General features: G+C 39.9%; 2 protein-coding genes across 2 annotated transcripts; one reads left to right on the top strand and one right to left on the bottom strand.

Annotated features, from left to right (window-relative positions):
* Positions 1-151: 151 nt before the first annotated feature.
* On the top strand, positions 152-9,813 carry LOC137098430 (protein crumbs homolog 1-like). The gene is made up of 8 exons (XM_067474653.1): positions 152-176; positions 1,404-2,375; positions 3,620-4,170; positions 4,289-4,454; positions 5,663-6,578; positions 6,680-6,721; positions 8,074-8,196; positions 8,907-9,813. The coding sequence occupies exons 1-8, from the start codon at positions 152-154 to the stop codon at positions 9,157-9,159; spliced, it is 3,048 nt and encodes a 1,015-aa protein (XP_067330754.1). The 3' UTR covers positions 9,160-9,813.
* A 46-nt stretch (positions 9,814-9,859) lies between these two features.
* Positions 9,860-15,333, bottom strand: LOC137098754 (sentrin-specific protease 5-like). Its single transcript, XM_067475313.1, has 10 exons — positions 15,152-15,333; positions 13,638-14,623; positions 13,458-13,563; positions 13,200-13,347; positions 13,040-13,087; positions 11,859-11,936; positions 11,625-11,762; positions 11,399-11,482; positions 10,401-10,451; positions 9,860-10,316 (listed from the first exon to the last, which is right to left on the bottom strand). Exons 2-10 carry the CDS (start codon positions 14,314-14,316, stop codon positions 10,191-10,193), a joined length of 1,458 nt encoding a protein of 485 aa, XP_067331414.1. The 5' UTR covers positions 14,317-14,623; positions 15,152-15,333; the 3' UTR covers positions 9,860-10,190.
* Positions 15,334-17,204: the final 1,871 nt, after the last annotated feature.

Raw genomic sequence — 17,204 nt, 5'->3', positions numbered from 1 at the left:
TTAAACGTGAATTAAACACAAGCAATATCATAAGTCTCGCGACTGGGTTCATGAGACGGTGGTATTATGGGTAATGTAGTCACAAAGCTAAACTTAAGCGTAGAGCGTTTACAGTGGTGCAAATACAACCAACTAAATGCACTTGAATATAATGCAAGGCTACACTAATCGGACAGGTATTACAAGTTACACTAATAATTAATTTACTAAGTGGATATGTCATGTAGGTAAACCACAAGATATTAATAAAATACGCGAAATAAAAATTACAGCTACGGGTAATTTCGAGTCGCTTATGACCTAACACGCATGTCTTTGGATTGTGGGAGGAAACCCACACAAGCACGGGGAGAACACGCAAACTCCCTGCAGAAAGGCCACAGCTGGCCTGCACATTTTGAGCACATAATATTGTCTTTCTTTTACATTTTACTTGAAGCATTTTATCATATGTGCGCAAATACAGCAGTGATGACACCTGTGTTCACTGTGAAAGAGCCTTCCCAGATTAGAACTACTGTCCTCACTTTATGTTATTTAAAGACTGAGCAATAGTTCAGCCAACTCCTGCAGCTGAACAATCCCCTACTGAGGACACGCTCTAAATGTGTGCATCCACGCTTATGCCCATGTTTCAGGTTTTTTATGTGTAGCTGTAATTGTTGGGAATATTGCCTTCCACATAAAACAAGATGTAAACACATTTTGAATTTCAGGGAAATAAGTTTCCAAAATTGTTGCACATCATGTTTTCCTCATATCAGCCTCCGGTAGTCACATACATATTAGATGGTTGTAACAGGGGAAATGTTTGGAGTTGCTCAAATTAGCCTCCTGGATGAACACCGCCCTTCACCAACACCTTTAATGTGTAAGACATTGTAAGTGCATTAGCTTAATCCTATCTGTCTTGCAGTACGCCTAACATTTCACTGAACACATAAATGCATGGAGTAGCAGAGCTGGAGAGTGTCACACACAAGTATACTCCACTTGACTTAAAATGAAGATACTCCTAAACACTGAGTAATTTAGAGGAGTTGTTAAGAAAAATGTTTAGATACAGGGTGCATGTGTGGATATTATGGCTGCTTTATGCAGGTAGTATTCTCTTTGTCTGTTTTCTGTTTGGTGTTGTGCTGTCGTTTTAAATGCCTGGTGAAGCTGAAGATAATTATCCACTATGTGGACAAAAAAGTTTTTAACCTAACAGCAAATGTATAGTATAACATAAGTTTGTACATTTTGTATTTCACTTGTAAAACAAATTTATGTTTTTGTCTATGTGTTGTATGAAGTATTCATGTGAACCATTTTTATTTAGTTGTTTCTTTCCTAAATATATTTTTTAAGTTTATACATAAACCATTCAAGGTTATAACACATTGTGATTGTCTTTCCAGGCACTTTGTCCAGTGAGGACACCAATGGATGTGAACAACTGCCATGCCAAAATGGTGGAGAATGTGAGAGCCACAGTGGAGGATTCAGATGCCTTTGCTCCCAGCAGAGCCAAAATGGGCACATATATGGGGGGGAGACCTGCACAATTGCACTTTCAGGCTGTGATGACCACCGTTGTGAGAATGGAGGCATATGCTCTCCATTAATCATAAACGAACAACAGACTTATACGTGCATCTGCCTTGCTGGCTTCACAGGCCCTAAATGTCAGACCACCACTGTATTCTCATTTGAATCCAGAGGCTACATGTATGTAGACACACAGTTTTTAGACCCTGAGGTTGCTCTTAATGTCACATTCAGCTTTAGGACAGGCAGACCAGTTGGCACCCTCTTGCAGCGCAGAGTGAACAACTTGCTCCTCAGCATTGAGCTGACGGATGGGCATCTCTGCCTCCGTAGCCTGAGAGCACAAGGCTCTAGCACACTCATTCAAGAGCTCCCAGAGCTCTTATCCAACAACAAGTGGCACACGGTGGAAGCATCACTTGGCGGAGTGGTTAGCCTCATCAGACTGGTCTGTAACCAAGGAAACTGCACCAGAGAAACCAGCACTGAGTTTCAGCTGCTTGAGCAAGCCTCTGCTCTCCCCGAGCCAGGAACAGTTCATCAAAGCCTCTTTCTGGGAGCAGTCAGAGGAAGCTGGGGTTTGGGCAGAGCAGAGCATGAAGCAGACTATCCTCCTGCTTTTTTGGGTTGTTTCAGAGATGTGTTTGTGAACTCCCATCTGGTACTGCCTGTTAAAGTGCCAGGACAATCAGATGCCCAGGCAAACATCACTGTGGGATGCAGTGACAAAGACAAGTGTGATGACAGCCCATGTCAGAACCGAGGAAGCTGTGTGAGCCAGGGCTGGAGGAGCTACATATGTGAGTGCCATATGCCATACGAGGGAAACAACTGTGCAGAGGGTAAGATACACATCCTCAAACGAATGCATGCCATTCCACATTTAAATTACATCACAAAGTAAAATCTAACTTCTTTTAGGTCAGTTGTAGACTTTTTTATTCCTATTTTCCCTAAACAAAATCTAACCAAACACACTAACCTCTTTGAACTTACTATACAACAACCCAGGCTTGGCTACTTTCCTGCAATAATTAACACAGTAAAATGACAATTTTGGGTCTGAGCATGAATCACAAGGATCAAGACAAAAAAATCGGTGTGGGTCCATTAAAGTTCATACTTTTACTTACATACTCTACTTTTATGTTACAGCAGAAGTTCAATGGTTATCAATTAAAGTTTGTCAGTAGACATTAAAGAAGCTTAGACAGCCAGTAAAAATAGCACAGAGCTCAGTCACACAGTCATGCAATTAGAAGACGTGTAGCAACACCTGGGAAAGGGATTTAAAAAAACGTGTTTTTTAGCAGCTTACTTTGAATGCCTTCACTTTACCACATCAGGGTGTCTTATGGACTCTTGCCACGTAGAGCCATTTTCACACCTTGGCATCTTTTTATTGAAAAGAGAGAGAACTGATAAAATAATACTGAAAAAAGATATAACATCACCTATCTGACAAAACAAGTTCTTAAGTTACTGAATAGTTGTTTGGGCCACTGCTAACTTTACAATTGTACAAGTTTTGTTCATTTAAAAGTGCAGTTGCACATTTTGAAAAAGTTGCTTAATTTCATTCTGGTGAAGAGTTAGTTAAGAAGATCTACTTCAGTATCTACCAGGAGTTAACTTCACGCAGCATAAATACTGGTAATGGAAGGGAAAGTGAATCCTAAAGGTCATTTATTAAAACTGTGTAATGTATCTTATTTATTTAATTCATAAAAAGAGTAAAAAAAAACATAATCATACAATACTTATTGGCTGAGAGCAATTCCCACACAACCATCACAAATCACCTGAGGTGACTGCTACAAGCCAACAGTCAAATAACCCATGAAACATATGAGATATAACATGTTATTATAAGAGGCACTGGTGGATTTTGTCCCTTTAGACAGAACAAGGCAAACTCTTTCTCCTTGTTTCAGTCCAGACTAAAGGAAGCTAACAGGCGTCTGTCCTTACTTTTATACTTATGTACTTATATAAGTGTAATATTGGTCTTCTCACCAGTTTAAAAGTGAATAATATTTCCCAAACATTAATGCCATGCCTCTCTTTTCTCCCTGTATCGATACAGAGTATGTAACTGCAAGGTTTGGGCACAGAAAACTGGACAGTTATGCTGTCTTCTCACTAGATAATGACCCTGGTGATACCATGACATTGTCCATGTTCATCCATACCCGACAGTCCAGTGGCCTGCTCCTCATCTTGGCTAACAGCACCAGCCAGTACCTCCGCCTGTGGCTGGAAGAAGGCACGGTCAAAGTGCAGCTCAACAACTTTGAGACTATTGTGGGTACAGAAGATATTAGTGATGGCCATTTCCATCTGGTGACTGTGAAGCTGGAAGGACCAGAAGCCCTCTTGTTCCAGTCAGCACAGATCCAGGGCTCTATGTCCATCAGGCACATCCAAGCCCATGCTGGAGATCTGGTTTTCGTGGGAGGGCTACCAGACTCAAGAGCCTCTGCTTCGTTTGGTGGCTATTTTAAGGGATGTATCCAAGATCTGAGGATTAACAGCAGGCGCCTGCAGTTCTATCCCATATCCACTCCAGTCGAATCACACAACCTGGAGCAACTCATCAATGTTGTAGAAGGATGTGTCAGTCGCAACGTCTGTGCTGTGAGTTATTTGACATCTGCCATGTTATTAATAATGAATGAATTAGAACTGACAGAGGACATTGGAGAACTTACAAGGCACACTGTTTGATAGTCTTCAACTGATTTCTCTTCATCAGGTCAACCCCTGTCTTAATGGGGGCATGTGTTACGCCATGTGGGATGACTTCATCTGCACCTGCCCCCCTAACACTGCAGGGCAGCGTTGTGAGGAGGTAAAATGGTGTGAGCTGTCTCCCTGCCCTGCCACTGCTGTTTGTCAGCCTCACTCACAGGGCTTTGAGTGTGAGTATCAGTATCCTGTTGTTGCAGTATTCCTGTCTTAGAAAGAACATTCTCTTCAAAATATCCAACTTTGGGCTAAAAAACTCAGACTCTCTGAGGGTGGCAGGGCAATAGGATGTCTGCTCTAAATAGTAATGTACGCACAACTATTGTTGCTGCTGCCATTTGTGAAATGCAAAACATGGCTGGATACCCATACCCATAATAGATGTGTAAGCATTTTTATTAAAACACCCCATCTCTGAGGTTGGTTTGTCGGCCCTAGAGGGACTGTGAATTGTGTGGCCTCTTGCTTGTGCATGCACCAATTAATTAGAGAATGGATGATTACAGAAGAAGCCAGAGTCATGGCAGGGGATCCTACATAGGATTCATTTAAGACGTGATAATCCTTGGTCAGATTAAGTCTACCACCACATGCCTGCGGAAGTTTATAATGACGAGTCTGAAGATGTCACATGTTCTCACAAAGCAAAGGAGCAGACTGATCTAAAATAGTTACACATTCAAGGCTTTATTTACAGATGACATTATACAATCTGTTTTGGCTATTGTGGGGTGTACAGTTGGGTGTAAAAGTTTGCATCCAGTTATTTTTAAAGTTCCAAAGGACTAAAACAATATAATATTTAATGCACATTCAACTTTCCTAATCATATTAATAACATTTATACTAGCTGATGAAGTGGTTGGCACTGCCAGATAGACTGACAACCTGTCCAGGGTGTACACTGCTTCTCACATAATAACAGCTGAGATAGGGTGCACAGACAATGGTTACAGATAATGGATGGATGTACTAGCTGTAAGTGGATTCCGATTATGTTAGATGTAGGGTTTTTATTTTTGGGTTTAGGTTTGCTTCCCTTTACACTGAAAAAGCAATGGTCAAATTTAACCCTAAATCTAACATAATGATAATACACATTCAACAAAGTACAAATGTTCTTTCATCATTAGACGTATCAAAAATGGTCAAGGAGTGTATAAAAAAAGTTATAGTAAAATATTAAAAAATTAAATTACATGCACCCCCTTTGAAGTTAATTAAATGTTACTTTAATCTAATTTCCAGTGAGGAGTAAGCAAAATTTGAATGAAAGTGTGATCACATGTCTCTCTATAATAAAAGAAATCAATGGGAAATCTACAGTAACTAGTAAAATTGTATTGCAATCCTGGTTCTTTTCTCTTTAATTTCACTTCAGGTTTCTCTAATGTGACATTTCGAAGTGAAAGCAACATTTTGCATTACCGCAGCAATGGAAAGGTTAAACGCAGCCTCACCAATGTGTCACTCAGCTTTCGAACAAGACAGTCTGCTGCCACCTTACTTCATGGACAAAAAGATTCAGACTACCTCACAGTTTCCCTCCTAGACTCTCACTTGGTCATTGAGCTCCAGTCTGGAGATGCTAAAGTTTCCCCTAAGATGACTATTCAAAGCCAGTGTTCAGTCAGTGATGGAGAGTGGCACACTCTGGAGCTCAGCCTGGAGAACCAGATGCTCCCATCTTCCAGGTGGGTCATGGCTGTGGATGGCAGCAAGAACAAACTTACAATGTCCAGAACAGCTGTGAAGGACCTGAATTTTCTGAAAGAGGGAGCAGACATCTTCCTGGGGGGATTGAGCCTAGAGTCTGGAATCAATTTCTCTGGCTGTCTGGGTTCTGTTAAGATTGGAGGCCTTCTTCTCCCTTTCTACTTGGACACAGAACTGAAGCTCCCCAGACCACAGGAGGAGCAGTTTGCAAGAATAAGCAGCTTTGCCCCACAATATGGCTGCTGGGGAGCCAGTGTGTGTAAATCCAATCCTTGTCAGAACGAGGGCGTGTGTGAAGATCTGTTTGATCTGCATCACTGCATCTGTCCCTCTGAGTGGACAGGACCGCTGTGTCAAGAGCCGACAGACAACTGTGTCTCCAGACCTTGTATCTACGGTAACTGCACAAACCTACCTTGGGGATTCACATGTGTATGTGAGCTGGGCTACAGTGGGGAACTGTGTGAGGTAGAAGTTGATATGTGTGAGACCAGCAATTGCAGCAGTGGTGCCACATGTCTCAAAGGCTTCCAGAGGTACACCTGCCTCTGCCCTCAGAATTTGACAGGCCAATATTGCGAGTAAGTGAATTAATATCTCTTTGACAACAACTTAACAGTAGCACACACCTATAAAACAACAAGCTCTGAGTTGTACTGATTTACAACTGTGTCTCTTACAGTGAGAAAATTCCTGAAATTCCATGGTACATTGAGACTAATCCGTAAGTTCATTTAAATAAAATACTAAAATTGAATACATTAGCACTTTTTAAGAAACCAAATAAATGTTCAAGGATAGATTTTTTTAGATTAGATACTTTTTAAGCGTGTCAGGTGAACATATTGACAGGTTTTACTTACTGTAATCATTTCTCTATATTGGCCATGAGGAAATCTCCTAAAGCCAGTGGTGGAAAGTAACAAAGTACAGGTACTTAGGTAGATTTATTTATGGCTTCTTTGACTTTTACTCCACTACATCTAAGATTCAAGATTCAGAGCACTTTATTAATCCTACAGGAAAATTGTGTCTCCTTGTTACAGCTGCTCTCCACAAGAAAAGTAGAAAAGAAAGGAAAAGCACCTCAACCAAACCAAGAAGAAACCACATAGACCAAAAAACAAATAATCCTATCAAAATACAACTAAACACAAAATAATATAAAAAAGAGGTAAATAATAATTTACCGTACAATAAAGTAAAGTAAATAATAGATTAGACCTGTCAGTCCACCTCAGAAGGGGGATGAGTTGAACAGTTTAATGGCCAATGGGAGATAGGACCTCCTGTGATGTTCTGTGGAGGATTTCACTGTGATTGGTCTCTGGCTGGCTGCACACAGTGGAATGGGTGGGAGGATTGTCCAGGATTGAGAGGAGTTTGGACATCATTCTCCTCTCAGCCACAGCATGCAGAGAGACCAGCCCTCCTTATTAGTTTATTGCAGCCTGTTACTATCTGCCACCCTCATATTGCTGCCCCAGCATAGAAGATGGTGTTGGCTACGACAGACTCGTAAAAGCAGCATGGTGTTACAGATGATGAAGGACCGTAGTCTCCTTAGAAAATACAGCCTGCTCTGTGTTTTCCTGTAGACCTATGCTGTATTAACTGACCAGTCCAGTTTATTGTCCAGGTGGACATCCAGGTATTTGTAATCCTAAACCATCTCCACCCCCGCTCCCCGTATAGAGAGAGGATTGACAGGAGTCCCAGATTTCCTCAAGTCCACCACCAGTTCCTTTGTTTTGCTGGTGTTAAGCTGGAAATGACTGTGCTCACACCAGTTTACAAAACTGTCCACCGCTGATCGATACTCTTTGATATCTCTACCCTACATCCTACACCCGCAGAGTCATCAGAAAACTTCAGAAGATTGCAGGACTCTGAGTTGTACCTGGAGTCTGAGGTATACAGGGTGAAGAGAAAGGGAGATAGAACTGTCCATTGGGGAGCATGTGTGCTGCAATAGGCATGATTACAGCAAGAAAAACCTCTTAGTGTTAATATGGGTGTGGTAAATTCACTAGTCTGGAAGGCAGTGACACGTCGTGTTTTACTCTGTCTTTTAAGACTTCCTAAGTTGCCTGTATCTGCATGTGTGGGCACAAGATGGAACTACAGCTGTTTTAATGGAGGGAACTGCTCCGAAGCCAATCACACCTGTTTCTGCTTGCCTGGATTCAAAGGACATTGGTAGGACGGTCTTAATTATATTTACTAGTCATACAGCCCACAAGTCATAGCGGTATAACCCAGACATATCAATGTGACTAAATTGAAATAATTTATTAAGTGAAAACTTCTGAGGACTTAAAATGAGGGTTATGAGTTTGAAAAAGTTGACACATCCTGCAACATATCTGTGTTTAAAGCTCTTATAATTAAAACATGTATATTAATATATAGTATTAAATAGCTAAATTATCAATCTCACAGAAATAACAACCCAACTCTGAAGTTCTCCTACAGAGAATTGTAGCTTTCAGATGTAGCCAGGTGCTGATTTCAGAAAACACACTTCAAACAAACATCCACTGCACCCTATCTGATCAGCACCGGACTGTTAACAGTTAGCTGCTAGATGGTGAATGCATAAGCTAATTAGCGGGTTTGTGCTTCTAAACAGTTATGCATATTTCCCTTTGGGATTTTCTGATGACAAAAACAGAGCTAAAAATGAAGAAGAATAGTCTTTGTTTTAACGGTTGGCAAAACGCTACAAAAGTTACTTGGTGTCTGCAAGATTTGCTATATTAACTTATTATATATTAACCATACCTATTTCTACTGCAACCAAGTTTTCAAAATGTCAGCTACTGCAGTATTTCCCACTTGGATTTAATTCGGTGTAGTTTGTTCTGTAATATATAGCCTAATTCTTCTCTCTTTACTCTTCCCTCCAGGTGTGAGAAGGATGTGGATGAATGTGCCTCAGATCCATGTATGAACGGAGGCTTCTGTGTCAACTATGTGAACAGTTTCGAGTGTGTGTGTGATATGAATTACTCTGGGATACACTGCCAAATAGATGTCAGTGATTTCTACTTGTACCTCTTTTTGGGCTTGTGGCAGAACCTCTTCCAGCTGGTGTCCTACCTTGTAATACGCCTTGACGATGAGCCAGAGATTGAGTGGGGATTCCACGTCAATGATTAGACAATTAATAGACTTTGTCAATTACACAGTATTGGTCAAGGTCACACTAATGTGACGTATTAGTGATGTATTGTGGGAGAAGGGAGAGAAGTCATGCTCTTCTCGTTATGTAGGTTAGGCTTAATCAGGTGTGTATTTACATTAAACGTACTGCTTAGTCCAGAACAAACAATTTGGACCACAGCCTTCGCACCAGCCATCAGGCACTGTGTTCTAAAAGTTGTTTCCCAGTTTGTGCTCCACTACGTGACCGAGTATGATCACATTCTCATTTGAACAAAATAAGATTCCACTCATCTGTCTAAGCTTTGTCATGGAGTTCACTACACCAGAATACACAGTGAGCAGCGGCAGTTTTATTATACATTGGTTTTATTATACATTACAAATGTGTCTCTTATGAACAGATTTACTTGATAATTGTTTTTTTTTTTTAAATCAGGCATATGAACATGTCAGTTACCTGGTTTTATTCTATAAACCACATATTAGTTCATTCTTGTGCCTTAAAATGTCCACTGTTTCTGTTAACTGTATATGGACACACACATACAATTGTAATGTGCGGGAGATTCATAAAATACACATCCAGGTGTAGGTATTTGTGTATATACCCTAACATATATTGCAAATGGTTATTTTGCATGCAGTGCATGCTAAACTTGATGTCTGCAAAGAAAATAAAAAATATAATTCCTGAAATGTTTGAAAACATTTTGCTTTTATTAATGACTTCATAAACATTTTGTAGTATGCAACAAATTAAATGTATTATTTGGCACTGATTCCACTTCAAAAACTCTTTACAAACCCAATACATAATTTAACCATCTGTCATTCACGTGTAAACTAATGCAAACACATCAAACTAGTCAACAATGCAAAATTAGACTTGAAAAAAATGTGCAAGTAAGATGTACAGATATTTTATCAGTAAATAAGTACCACCTATACACAGGCATGGACCATTACAGTTAAGATGCCTTAAAACAAGCAGTCCATTCAAGGCTCTGTTGGTGCACTGTAGAAAATCAGTAAGATAAGTCCTCTTCATGGAGCTTACAGTCACAGAGCTCTTTGTAGATCCTCTTACGTATCTTTGGTATGTCCTTCTGTGAAAACTGCAGAGGTTTTGAGAGAGCAAGGCATCTAGAATACTGAAAAGTACAGAGTGATGATGTTATGAGTCGAAACAAATAATACAACATTATGCATTTAAAGCTTAACAGGAATTTCAGTACCTCCAAGACAAACACTCCACAGTCATTTTCATTGGTCTGTTGAGGGATTTCCTGTGAAAGACAGCAGGGGGAGACAAGACCTCGTGTCAGCGACTGTGTTAGGTAAACCTCCAGCAGATGATGCTTAAAGAATCCCTTTTGAATGTAGTTTGGGTAGTACATGAAAATAAATGCCATTAAACTTTAATACCGGTTCGTTCGCAGCCTGGGTTAGCAATGTCCGACACCTGTGCTGTTAACCTACAGGTTGATGGTGGAAATTGGGCTACTGTTGGTCGAAGAAGGCGAGGAAGAAGGCATGTTTGTAGGCAGAGAGAGAAGAGGATTGCCAAGAGGGACTTTGAATGTTGGGACCATGACAGGGAAGGCTTGAGAGTTGGGTTACATGATGCAGACAAGGAAGGTGGATATACTGTGTGTCCAGGAGACCAGGTGGAAAGGTAACAAGGCTCGAAGCTTAGGAGCAGGGTTCAAGTTGTTTTACCATAGGTTGGATAGGAAGAGAAATGAAGTAGTAGAGGAGTTTGTGAGGAATGTTCTAGAGATGAAAAGAGTATCAGACAGCATTGGGAGTCTGAGCTGGAAATTGAAGACTTGATGTTCAATGTTGTTAGTGGTTATGCACCACAGGCAAGATGTGAGTTAGAAGAAAAGGAGAAATTCTGGAGACTATCAGTCATGGTCTAACAAATTTCATCTTAATAGTGACCAGTGTAGGCAAACTGGATACATTGTAGAGCTCAATGTAGAACGAATGACACCCAGAACAAAAACATAAAAATGAACTGATACCATAAGGCCACAGATGAATGGGACCATTTCTGGGACTTACCTCACCTAACAAGAAAATCCTCAAAATGGCTTTCAAAGAACCAAATTAGCTAGATGGATAAACAGGATTAGCTTAGCCTTAGTGCCAGCCTGAATTAATGAGACCATATTCAAAGAAAAGAGCACAGGTTTGCTCATTCCAAGATAAAACATCAGTGGCAAGGTACCTCATCAAACGACACTGTCCAGCCATTTTCAAAAGCTGTTTGCTGCTTCTGCTTTGCTTCAGTCACCAAGTATTTCAGGATGTTCTATTGTGAGGAAAAAATCAATTAAAAAAAATCAAGAAAAACAAATGACGTTTTATGGTTAGTTAAAAAAAAATCTATGTAAATATTATATTAAATTACATATAGTTAATAGGGACAACAAAATAGATTTATCAGTTTTTACCCTTGCAACCTTCTGGAGAGCGTTCCCCTGAGAGTCGTACAGGCAGATCATCTTTTTGGCAAAATCAGCAGTCACCAGACACCAATGAACCTCCAGGTGGATGGGCACCAACAGCAAACTCTTAGAAAACAAATTCACCTGTGCAAAACAAGATAGGGTTAAATCACAATTCTGTATTACAAAAACAGATTAACTCGTTCACATGACTTCCATCTTGGAGTAGATCCAACTAACCTGCTTTGTCCACCTCTTGACACCATCATATCCTTTGGTCATGAGTTGCCGATGGAAGAAGCTGTTGAGAAAATGGATCTTGCAGAAGAGGGAAAAAAAGTAACAAAACTTCAGCAACAAACAAACTGAATTAATTCTGTGCAAGTTCGTGTCTTCATTTGTTTACATTCTATAGTAGTTAGATTCTGATTTTCAAACACATTGGCAAACTTCTTTGACAACTGGTAACGTCTATGTACTGTGTAGACAGAGTTTAAGAAATTGTACACTGCGTCGATACATTATATGCAACCTAATCTACCATGAGCATAACACTCTAAATCAATAAACTCTGCTCTACCCTGCTCTGCTACACTCTTCTGCTATCTGCTACATTCCACCACAGTGTGTATACCCCTTCATAATATTGGTATTTATATAGTAATAATGCTTATAATATATAAAATATACATACACTCACTGGCCACTTTATTAGGTACAATCGTACAATCTAATGCAATCCAATACAGCAGCTCTGCCATAAAAATTCTACTTTAACAATGTTCTAATTTCTCAGTTTTTTAGTTGAAACTGCCTGATAATTGCCCTCTCTGTTATTGATGTCACAGTGGGTAGTGGAGTGAAAAAAGTTTCACCCTATTTAAAATGAATGACGGGGGCCAAAACTTTAGAACCCCCTCTTCTAATAATGCACTCCAGTACAACCACAAGATGTTTGATGATGAAAAACACCTCTCCACAATAAGATGGTCTCTTATTGTGAAAAAAATAAAAAATAAAAAATACTCCACTACAAGAACAACTTATTTACTTAAGTTAAAGCACCAGCTCAAAAATCTACCTAAAGTACAGGAGTACAAGTACTACAAATACTTGTTACCATAAATGTAGAAGTCTAGATTTGTTCAATAAACTGCGAAGTAAAATGAAAATACTGCAGTTACAATTATACTTATGTACCATATTTGATTAAATGCATTTAGATACTTAAACATATGTAAAGCAGTATGTTGCTTAATCCAGATTTAACAAACAATAATAATTACCGAGCATAAAAGGTACTGATGGGGAAATTACTGTCACTATTCAAATCTCCCTGGCATCTAGAAAATGAATACATCTAGTGCCATGATCAAAAAGCTATTCCCACACCCTCAGCTATCTTTACATCATTAGATTACCTCATGATGGGCAGATTCCATTATCAGGTCTCCATACATGTTCATCACCTTAGCCAGAGACAAAAACATACAAGTTACATTCAGCACAAAAATTCAAGCTTTTGTTCCTGTTTTCACTCAAAAATCTGAATGAAAAAAAATCTGTGTTTTAAATAATCACCTGGTCATTGAGCCAGTTCTGACCTGCCAATGTTGACAAATCATCCAGGGTTAGTGTGTGTTTCTTGTAGACCACTTGGAAGGAAGGAACAGGTTTCTGAATGATTGCCGTTTGGTATCTGACTACTTCTGTGATGATTAAATTTTTCCTGCACAAGTGGGAAAATATAAAATTTGTTTTAGCAAGATTACTGCTGTGGAGTTTAGAATCACAAGATTAGAAGTTATTGAAGACAATTACTTTTAGATCCAGGTTTACCTTTTACTGACATCAGTGTTAAACTTTTTCTTAAGGTGTCTCAACACGTCACTCTTTTGTAGTGGAATGAAACTTCCATAAATTCTATAGAAGTCATCAAGGAATTCTGGACAAACACAAAAACATATGAAATAGCTGGAATGTAAACCAAAAGATAATAAAAGATGAATGTGTACATACCATGGATTTCCTTATTCATTGCTGTAACGCCGATATCAGTTTGAAAGTTGATGCTCTCATCGCTATGTATGTGTGGAGCCTGGTCCTGATATGAAGAGACAGGCTGTTGTCCTGATGGGCTGTCGGGTACAAGCTTCTGAGATGGAATCCCCTTTCTCAGTACATTAAACTGTGTAATGCTCTCACAAACTCCACTATCTGTCGCAGTCTGAGGAGGGTTTGACGAATCTGCAATTTCACAACACTGTGTACAGGTTTTGGTTCTTGGCACCGTTGCTGTTGGTACAGTTTGACAGATGTTTCTTGCATCATAATTTGTGTCTGTAACATAGTTCTGCAAGGAGCTGGAAGCAGTTAAAGTCTCCAGCACCTTGCTATCAGATTTACATGGCATTTTCAAGCAGTTCTGTCCTCTAAAGATGTTTTCTGAGGCTTCGGTATCACATTCGGGTGGATGCACACCTGATGTTAGACGTTTCCATTTAGTTTTCTGTGACTGTATCTTTAAACTGAGGACATGAACAGAGCTGAGGCTGATCCTACAAGCTCTCCTCCTGGTTCTAAATGTCCCAAAACAGCATTTCTCCTGACGCTTCCTCCACATCCAAAGCTGTAATTTACAATACAAGCGTCTCTTGGCTCTCCTGGACAGATGAGATACTCCTCTGAAAGAAGGCATGAATGTATTCTCCTTTTCTTTTCAGGTATTTTACTCTGTTTTCATTGTGTTTGAAAGAGAGATGGGGGCAAGTTGTGGTTGTCCTATCAGTTGGGTCAGGTGGCTCATATGCCACAGTGCTGAATCTTGATTTTAATTTGTTTTCTTTGTAACAGAAGAGGACTCCATTTCCAGGCCATGGTCAATTGCTACCAGCTGAGTCAGTGGACACTGTGCAGAGGTAAATACTACTGCACTTGCCCCACCTTAGGTTACACAGCTGGCCTTACAGTTGTTTCCACAGTAGTTTCCACACAACCAACATTTGCTGCAAAACAGAATGGGTGTGTTATTATATTAAGTGATCTTAGAAATATAAAAAATGTGTTTAGAAAAAAGCAAATAGTCCTACAACCGATGGTAGGAAATGAAAACAGGTGGCTCTCCCAGACATTTAAAGCAACCTACATGCCATCAGAAAACTGCTAATGTTTTGAAGTAAATTAAAAACTATTTTGTATTTAGTAAAGTAGTTTCACTATTTTGTAGTAATATATTGTAGAGTTGTAAAATAAAATCTATAGCTGAAGGAAGTCAAATGCACTTTAAAAACCTATGTATTGCAAATCAAAACACCTTGCTATGTATATCTCAAGTCCCACACAAGTTGGGTAAATATGTGACTGGTTTCCTGCTGCCTATCAGACCACAGCAGCTTTGGTTAACCGTGGCTCCATACCTTCCTCACACGTGTTTTCATCTAAGACCCGTCCTAAATTAGCCACCATAGCTGTAGGTTTACTGACACAACGACTAAGGTAACGAATAATGTATGAGCTGCAACCATTTGCCCTACCGTTATCGCCCCGTCTCTCTCAGTGTGAACTCGGATCGTTACGAGCTCTTGTCTGGTAAAAGTCCTCAATATTTGCTTCCTGGAGAATAATATACTTTTTAAATTAAGATTTATGACCCTCTCAAGCTTGACGAGCACAATTAACATCTTACACCGTAAGAGTCGCGTGTGTATCACGTCACACTAGCGCCGACCAATCACATTTTACCAAAAGCTGCTCGCTCTAACAACCCGGAGCAGATACTTGGTTCTTAGTGTTGCACTTGCAAAAAATCATATCATAGAAATCCGCATATTTTTAGTCTTTTCCTATTCTATTTCATTATCATTTATGTCTTCATGTAATGTGGTGACAACAGCACATCACAGTGGTGAAGGAAGTTGCCCTCCATGTTGATAAACTATGAGTGTTTAATTCCAGAATCCATGGATTTAGAAATATAGTGCACTAAATAATAATTAGCACATACTTTAATTTTATAGTTATGTGTTTACAGTTTAGCAACCCAGCTGTGGGGGCTGCTTAATGGCCAAGCCTGGATAAATGGTAAGGGACATGTCAGGACGGGCATCGAGTGTAAAACCTGTGCCAAATTAAATATCTGGGGTTGACTGCTAATGGTACTGTTATTGAGCAGTGTACTGGTGAAAACTACGCTTATATGGTTGAAAAGGGGGAGGCATGTCTGAAGGCATATGTCCCGCAATAGGGGGGCGAGATGGATGGGGAAAAAAACTTTTTTGGAGCAAGTTAGATGAAGTAGTGGAGGACATACCCAAAGAAGGACGAGTAGTGAACGGAGCGGATTTCAATGAACATGTTGTTTAAGAAAACAGAGGTTATAAGGAGATGATAGGTAGGTACAGTTTCAAGGAGAGGAATGTGGTAGGGCAGGTGGTTGTGGCCTTTGCAAAAATAATGGTAATGGTTGTGGTAAATACATATTTTAAGGAGGTTAAACACAAGGGTGATTTAAAAGAGTGAAGGAAGATGCACACAGGTAGTATATGTTCTATGCAGGAGATGTAACCTGAAAGAGATCACAGACTGTAGGTGGTGCCAGTGTGTAGCCACACAGCACCAGATGTTGGTCTACAGGATGATTAGATGGTGGAAACAGAGAGGAAAACCTTTGTGTGAAATTCATAGAGAAGGTGAATCAGATGCTGAGTAGCAGTAAAGATGTGTTGGGCAACTACTGCATAAGCGTTGAGGGAGACAGAAAGTAAAGTACTTGGTATGAGATCTGGAAAGAGAAAGGGAGACAAAAGAGTTGGTGGTGAAATGAGGTTCAGGAAAGCATAAGAGAATTGAGACAGACAAAAAAGTAGGATATTAAGAAAGATGATGAAAGCAGACAAGTAAGAGATGCAAAGCAAAGTGAAAGAGAGGTGGCAAAAGCTAAGCAAAAAGTCATATGATGAGAAAGATTGCAGGCAGGTTGTCCTGGAAGTGCAGCGCAGGTATGACGGTTTGGAGACAAAGGGAGAGAGGTGAGGCTGCAGGGAATACCAAGAGAAGAATGATGAGGATGGATATGCCAGACAGGAGAAGAAGAGGAAGGCCAGAGAGCAGGTTTATGGATGCTGTGAAAGAAGACATTCTAAAAGTTGGTGTGACAGAGAAAGATGCAAGGGGCAGAGTGAGATGAATATGAATGACGCCCTTTGGTGACCCCAAAAGGGAGCAGCAATTTTCCAGTTTAGTGCAGTTCCCACTTCTCAGTCACACTTGGAAAGACATTTTGTCTGTAGCTCAGGTCTCTGACAACACTGTGCAGGTCAAAACATCTATGCTCAGGAGTTGTGTAATCTGGCTGTGTGGAGTTTATAATTTTATAATTTATAATTGTGTAATATGCAAACAATTAACTGTTTCTTATGTTAAACAATGTTATAAACTGTTTTTAATCTGTTCTGAGTATAAACTCTTTGTGTTCTTTATGAGCCTTTTATTGCTGACATCCGTTTGAGAAGACACTGCTGTTTCCTCTCATCTGTTTCTCTGTAGTCTGGTCCTGACCTGGAGCGACACTAGTGTTTTGTGCAGATG

Source organism: Channa argus, chromosome 14 (assembly GCF_033026475.1).
Source record: "Channa argus isolate prfri chromosome 14, Channa argus male v1.0, whole genome shotgun sequence".
Lineage (NCBI taxonomy): Eukaryota > Metazoa > Chordata > Actinopteri > Anabantiformes > Channidae > Channa > Channa argus.
Note: the sequence above shows the minus strand (reverse complement) of the source record. Positions and strands in the feature narration are given on the sequence as shown.

Excerpts from the sequence above, each read along its gene's own strand:
- LOC137098430 (XM_067474653.1), top strand. The coding sequence starts at position 152 with ATGCAAGGCTACACTAATCGGACAG. Across the intron at positions 4,455-5,662 it reads TCACTCACAGGGCTTTGAGT|GTTTCTCTAATGTGACATTT; the intron begins GTGAGTATCAGT and ends ATTTCACTTCAG. Across the intron at positions 8,197-8,906 it reads CCTGGATTCAAAGGACATTG|GTGTGAGAAGGATGTGGATG; the intron begins GTAGGACGGTCT and ends TCTTCCCTCCAG.
- LOC137098754 (XM_067475313.1), bottom strand. The coding sequence starts at position 14,316 with ATGCCTTCTTTCAGAGGAGTATCTCATCTGTCCAGGAGAGCCAAGAGA. Across the intron at positions 13,088-13,199 it reads AGAACTGGCTCAATGACCAG|GTGATGAACATGTATGGAGA; the intron begins GTGATTATTTAA and ends TCTCTGGCTAAG. Across the intron at positions 10,317-10,400 it reads GTGGAGTGTTTGTCTTGGAG|TATTCTAGATGCCTTGCTCT; the intron begins GTACTGAAATTC and ends TGTACTTTTCAG.